Here is a 6,703-nt window from a genome sequence, read left to right as displayed (position 1 = left end):
TACATGGTGGTACGTGTACAAAACTGATAGTGTTATCATATTTCAAACTTAAGAACCGTTGGCGATCCGCCGTTTTTGGCAAACATTATAAAGTAAAGAAGAATTTTTACAATTTTATAATGTATAATAATATTACATCGTACAAGTTTCTAATTTGTTTGAATATATTATTAATACACTACATTATAGAATGATCTCAAAGAAAACATGAATAACAATTTTTTTATTTTCTAGAGTAAGGTACTGTCTATTAATAATTTTTGTACGAGATTGAGTTCAATAGACACTTAATATGAGTGAAATAAATAATGACAAACCTGATATGTGTATTAAGAATATTGATAATTTTTACAGACTCATTATAAGGTAAAGTATAAATCCTTTTTGTAATCCACTAACCTATTGCATTTGCATTTACACTTATTTCGATTTGGTTTAGTCAACTTTTTTATGATGGGCATACATCAATTGCTTCAAGCTTAGCTGTTCAAGTGAATGCTGATCCACCTTGTTCTCCATCGGATCGACTTAGGAGTATAGTGATGAAAGTTTTACAACATGAAACCAATCGACAAAAAGAATCTGAACAAGCATTAAACTTAAATCCAATCCAACAAATGTTAATCGGACCGGGGATTGGTATGCTTAATGATTTATATATCATATACATTTGTGTATTAAATTTTTAACATAATTTGATTAGATTTGGAGGTTGATAATGATGTTATTTGTACTGCTCCTGAACCATCGCTTTATGAAACTGTATATGTAACATCTCACAAAGGTGCCTGTAACGCTGGTGCTTTTAGTCCGGATGGACGGTTAATTGCAACAGGAAGCAGTGATGCATCAATCAAAGTATTTATATTTTACAACATACAATTTATTATTTAATGACTTATTAAAATAATATTTATAGATTTTGAATATTGAAAAAATGCTGGCTAAAGCACATGAGATTGGTAGTACTGATCATCATGAAGGGCAAGGGCATACAGTAATTCGGACGTTGTATGATCATTTGGAAGGAGTGACATGCTTGGAGTTTCACCCTAACAGACCAATTTTGGCTTCAGGTTCTAGAGATAATCATGTTAAATTTTTTGATTATTCAAAAATAATTTTGAAGAAAGCGGTCAAGACAATAACCGTACGATGTTTAGTTAAATGTTATGTTTCACAAATTAATTTAATCTCATACAACTTAACATTACAGGATGTGGTACCAATAAAATGTATAAGTTTTCATCCCCTTGGAGACTATATGGTAGTAGGCACCAATTGCCCAATCATAAGATTTTATGACATAAATACAGTTCAATGTTATGTTAGTTCAGTTCCTAGCCAACAACATACTGGTCCTGTTACATCAATAAAGTATTAAAAAAATTATTTAATTTATTATGCCTATTCAATTATTTATAAATGTATTATTTATTATAATGTATTAGGTATGAACCAGGTGCCAAATACTTTGTGTCCTCTAGTCGAGATGGTTCAATTAAATTGTGGGATGGCGTGTCTAATAAATGTGTTAACACATTTGAAAGAGCACACAATGGTAGTCAAGTGTGTTCTGTGACATTTTCAAGAAATGGAAAGGTGACAATTTTTATAGTTTTATTTTTATAAGCACTATGTTAAATAATTTTTTATTATCAATAATTATTGTAGTTCATCTTATCATCAGGCAAAGATTCTTTAGTGAAACTTTGGGAGTTGTCTACTAGTAGATGCCTGATTGCATATACTGGAGCTGGAACCATTGGTAAATTAGTGTTTTTTTTTCATTACGATTATATAAATAATCAATGTTTTTGAATAGGAAAACAAGAACACCATACTCAAGCATTGTTTAATCATACTGAGGAGTATGTCATGTTTCCAGATGAAGTCAGTACATCGTTGTGCACATGGAATGCACGGAATGCTTCTCGGCAGAAACTTTTATCACTAGGTAATTAATTTTGACAAATGCATTTATTTTATTAAAATGTTTTCATTGTGAATTATTTTGTAGGCCATAATGGACCTATTCGTTCAATAGTGCATTCTCCAAATTCAGCAGCATTTTTAACTTGTTCGGATGACTTTAGAGCCCGTTTTTGGTATTCAAGACACTTCACTGGATCATAAATTGTATATATTTTTTTATTTTTACATAAATGCACCATCAGAAAAAAAATTTCCCCTGTGCCACCAATAAAAAAATATGTGTCCCCCACTATTAAACAATATTTATTTATTTAATCTTAAATAAACTTCATATAAAATATATAAGTATTGTATTCATTGAAATGTAATACATTAAACATTAGTATATTTTTAAATTACAAAAAAGTTAACTAAAATCATTATTATCTGTTTAAATATCTGATTTCAACTACATTTAACTCAAAATATCTATTATTTAAGAGGATGTTACACCAACATTTGTTGTCTCTGTCTTACAAGTGTGTAACATAGCAAATTTTATGTTCAGTAGATCACGTTTAGGTCTGTTTGTTTAAAAATTATAGTGAATTACCTCTTATAAAATTAAAGGTAAGATTATTATCTAGGGCATCTTATAGGCTTTTTGTTATATTTCAATTTTGAAGCGAGTTATGAGTATTTTAAGATATAAAAACAATTTATAATTTTTAAATACTCCTAAGTCACTTTAAAATTAATATATAACATAAAGCTTATGGGATCCCCTAGATATTTATCTTACCTTTAAATTGTATAAGAGGTAATTCACTATAACTTTCACTATAGTTCACTCTAATTTTTAAAGTAACAGAGCTAAGCGTGATTTGCTGGACGTAAAATTTGGTATGGTACACACTTGTAAGACGAAAATAACAAATGTCGGTGTAACGCAAGGTTAATAGAATATACAGGTTGCCTCAAAGTCATGTAAACAAAACGTTTCCCCCTGTACCGTTCCTTGTCCACGTCGTTGCCGGAACAATCGACTGCCGTACAATGTGCCATTTACTTATTTTCGACAGTATAATAATTAATAAAATCATGTTTTACATACTTTCTAACCTAACCTAACCTTCTAGACTATGCTTTGTAGGAACCGCTTTTTTGATTTAAAACCAGATGTTCCCAAAATAAACATAAATGTAATGCAATTATTTCATGAGGTTTTTTAAAACTAATTTCTTAATTTTAAGGTCCTTTAAAATTGAAAATTGAAAGTCGACTTCCTAGAAAGCCTAGTAATTTTGTCAAAGAGTACATACATGTATTAAAAATTAAAATCAGACATTCGGAAGTATGCATATTTTACTACCGCTTATTGGTCTAAAACATACGAAAAATACGTATGATGCGATCCCCTTAATGTACATTCAGGATTTTGATAACTTAATTATTAATGAATTATTCATTTGATTTAAATATAAAATAAATTTAATTATAAAATAAGTTATGATTATCGAATATATATTTATTTTTAATACAGTGTACTCTCGGTACCTCGAAGCTCACGGCCCACGGTGGAAAAAAATTTTGACTTATTAAAAATGTTGAGTTATCAAAACCTTGATGTGTAAATGTTATTTGAAGGAGAATTTTATTTGTTCGAGAAGTCGAGAATTTATAGTTACCAAGGTTCAAATTATTGAGAGTACACTGTATATACCACAAATAGCTCCTACTATTTAACTAACAGCTATATTCAGCATGTAATATATCATTTGACTGGTAGTAAAATAATAAGGTAAAAATACTTACGGAAGTTAATAAAACTACAAAAAGTTCAAACATAATATGTTGTAGGTACCTATTTTGTATTTTTACATGATAAATAAAATTTAACGAAACTAAAATTTGTAAAAACGATTGATTTTTTTTTTCTTTCAACAAATATTAATAATGAAAAATCAACTTTCTGAAAAATATTTTATACTTTCTTGCATAATATAATATATTATACCGATTGTAATTGGCCAATAAATAAAAATGTTATGCATGTAATTAGAAAACTATCAATAAATAAATAAAGAAGACAACAAAGAAACCAATCTGCAAGTTGTATACATACATTTTTAATATTATTTCATATAAATACAAATATTACAATAACATTATGAATTATATTGTTTTATAAATAAACCGTGTACATCTCAGTTATTAATTAAGTCATAATTCTTTGTAACTTTTGTAGCTTTAGTAATTGAGATTTTGCTTTCCTTTTTGTTATTAAAGTCTTCTGATTTTTGGATGTTAATTTCATTCGAATGAAAATTCTCTGTTTCACATATGCCTGTATAACAGGATAATACTTTTCATCAATATCCATTCTATTAAATATTTTATGTGTTAGTTGTTATACAACACTTGGTCCTCTAGGGATTTGACGTTTGGTAATTTTTCTAAAAAGTTTTTCTATTCTAAAAATCTTTGTTTTAAAATAATTACTAGGGACTATCAGACCTCCATACGATAGATGTTCAATCCATGTCGGTAATTGGTAATTGTGATCGTTGACGCAGGAAGTATTGAGTTGTGTTGTAGTGCAGCCAAGTTCAGGAAACTTGATTCTATACTTCTTTGCTATCCACCCAGCTAAATATTCAGTTGCATCTTGTGTCATTTCATTTACATTTTCAGACTTATTCTCATTAATTGTGTCTGTGTCTGTGTCTGTGTCTGTGTCTGTGTCGGTGTCTTCATTCTTTTCATTGTTTGTTATTTTTAAATTAATTTGCTTAAATGTGTTTGCCACCATAAATTTTTCTTGGTTCTTATCATTAGTATTAGAAGAGGTCGAAACAACACCAGGATTTGTGACCAAAATGAACATCCTCAACCTGTTTAAAGCATTTAAAGGTGACGGATGATCATTTAGACCACCTCTAGTACGTACTTGACCGAACAGATTTTCTAGCGCATCTTGGTTAGATTTGGCTGTTAATAAATATTTTTATCCATGTTCTTGTACTATAGTGAGAAGTTTCCGAGTTCCATTAATGTTCATTAAAAGAGCTTTTTGAAAAAGTTGAAGATTGCTTTTATTAATGCATCTCATATTAAAAATGAATTCGTAAACTTTATTCAAAAGGGCATTTTATTCCTCTAAAAACAGTCCATATGGAGCTTTGAATGGAGTTGAATGGTCATCAGGATAAGATACATTAGCTAAATCAAACCAGTTATTAATTAGTTCAATAAACTCAGCTGTGTCACTGTTTAATTTTTTATACATTTTCATAATGTTTTAGTGCCGTCACAGTTGTATGAGAAATAAGTTGGGTAGCTAATTTCACTTTTTGTCGTTGCGATCCTTCACATACTAAATGTTCTTTGGAAAGTTTATGTCACACGCTGAGTTTAGTGGATGTTATTGAAACTAATGCTTCCAGTGGTTGTTTATTGATTGTTTTGTCATTTTTAATGAATCAGTTAGTTTCTGATAATCCTCTAAATTAGTCTGAGATTTTCATTAATATTTTTATAATTCAAATCAGATTTTTTGAATGATTTTCAATTTTTTATTCTAATTTTTTAAATTTTGATGTTCTTTGATTACTTTTGATAACTCATTGTACATTTCTTCATAATTTGGATTACAATTTTGGTCATTGTTAGCGAAATTGTTAGCTTCATCAAATATTACTTTGGATACCATTCGCTCTGTGTCAAGAGTAGTGGCAATTAACTGATCATGAGACTGAAATAAAAAGAATTAATAATTCATTTCCTACCTATATATATTTTTAAGTTTATGAAAAAAAATTATTTTTTATATTATTCATAAATACAAAACTGGCAAATTATTATTAAGTTAAATTACTGTATAATATAAATACCTCTTTTAATGATTTTGATTTAATTCTACTTCTATGTTCTAAAGCACGCTGTGTTTCAGATGATAAACAGGTAGGAAGGTTGAGTGTTGGTACAGAACCAGGTTTTAATCTTCTGACAGTTTTGATTCCCATAAGTTCAGATTTTAAATCACGAACAAAGTCTTCTGATTTAAAATGTTTAGAACAAATGTAAGATTTACTGGGATTCCAGGAGTCTCTGTTTACACTTTAGGGTCCATATTTTCTGGACATCAGGATCTTTTGGAAACCTAAAAATTATAATCTAATTAATTAACAATAGTTACTAATTAATAATACAAAACAAATGAATGTGTTAATTTATATCATCGGAATATTATGCTACCTACTAAGTAGGTCTTGTGAATTATAAAAATAAGTAATTTTAATTAACTATAAAAATTTAAACACGTTAATAACTATATTATGCAGTTTAAGCATCATTGATAAAATAAAAATTAATAAATACCTGTGAAACGAAATATCAGTCATTCCAATTTGTTTTGTTTTGCCGGAATACAAATCACACGTTGCAATAGCACAATTAGAACCACCACTTCTGGTACTCATGATTATTATATAATAAACTACTCTAAATTAATATAATTAATCATATAGTTAGCTAATTAATTATAAAACAAATATTTTCAAATAATAAAAAACCACATTTTATTGGTTTATAACTATTGACTTTATTTATTTAACATATGACATTCACATTTAATATAATAGTTAATTTATTATATAGTAATATCCTTTTGCACAGAATGTCTGCGTAGTCTTCAAACTCGCGTTTTTAACATCTATACAAAAGGTATGATAATGACACGTATACTTTCATGGCCGGAGAAACACTGCCACTGGGATGGGTAATGACT

At 28.5% G+C, this 6,703-nt stretch overlaps 2 protein-coding genes across 2 annotated transcripts; one reads left to right on the top strand and one right to left on the bottom strand.

Moving 5' to 3' along the window:
* Positions 1–234: 234 nt before the first annotated feature.
* LOC132949318 (cleavage stimulation factor subunit 1-like) lies at positions 235–2,219 on the top strand. The gene is made up of 9 exons (XM_061020141.1): positions 235–366; positions 440–639; positions 704–858; positions 920–1,150; positions 1,217–1,377; positions 1,452–1,602; positions 1,675–1,768; positions 1,826–1,957; positions 2,021–2,219. The coding sequence occupies exons 1-9, from the start codon at positions 293–295 to the stop codon at positions 2,134–2,136; spliced, it is 1,314 nt and encodes a 437-aa protein (XP_060876124.1). The 5' UTR covers positions 235–292; the 3' UTR covers positions 2,137–2,219.
* A 3,275-nt stretch (positions 2,220–5,494) lies between these two features.
* LOC132949195 (THAP domain-containing protein 6-like) lies at positions 5,495–6,395 on the bottom strand. Its single transcript, XM_061019961.1, is given in 4 exon segments — positions 5,495–5,668; positions 5,808–6,024; positions 6,026–6,076; positions 6,295–6,395. Coding segments are annotated over 4 exon segments (543 nt in total).
* Between the last annotated feature and the right edge of the window lie 308 nt (positions 6,396–6,703).

Source organism: Metopolophium dirhodum, chromosome 7 (genome assembly GCF_019925205.1).
Source record: "Metopolophium dirhodum isolate CAU chromosome 7, ASM1992520v1, whole genome shotgun sequence".
NCBI classification, from domain to species: domain Eukaryota; kingdom Metazoa; phylum Arthropoda; class Insecta; order Hemiptera; family Aphididae; genus Metopolophium; species Metopolophium dirhodum.
Note: the sequence above shows the minus strand (reverse complement) of the source record. Positions and strands in the feature narration are given on the sequence as shown.

What these genes read in the sequence shown, in the direction of transcription:
- LOC132949318 (XM_061020141.1), top strand. Translation starts at nt 293, where the DNA reads ATGAGTGAAATAAATAATGACAAACCTGATATGTGTATTAAGAATATT. An exon ending in GCAGTGATGCATCAATCAAA is followed by an intron (nt 859 to 919) that starts GTATTTATATTT and finishes TAATATTTATAG; the next exon opens with ATTTTGAATATTGAAAAAAT. An exon ending in GCAGAAACTTTTATCACTAG is followed by an intron (nt 1,958 to 2,020) that starts GTAATTAATTTT and finishes ATTATTTTGTAG; the next exon opens with GCCATAATGGACCTATTCGT.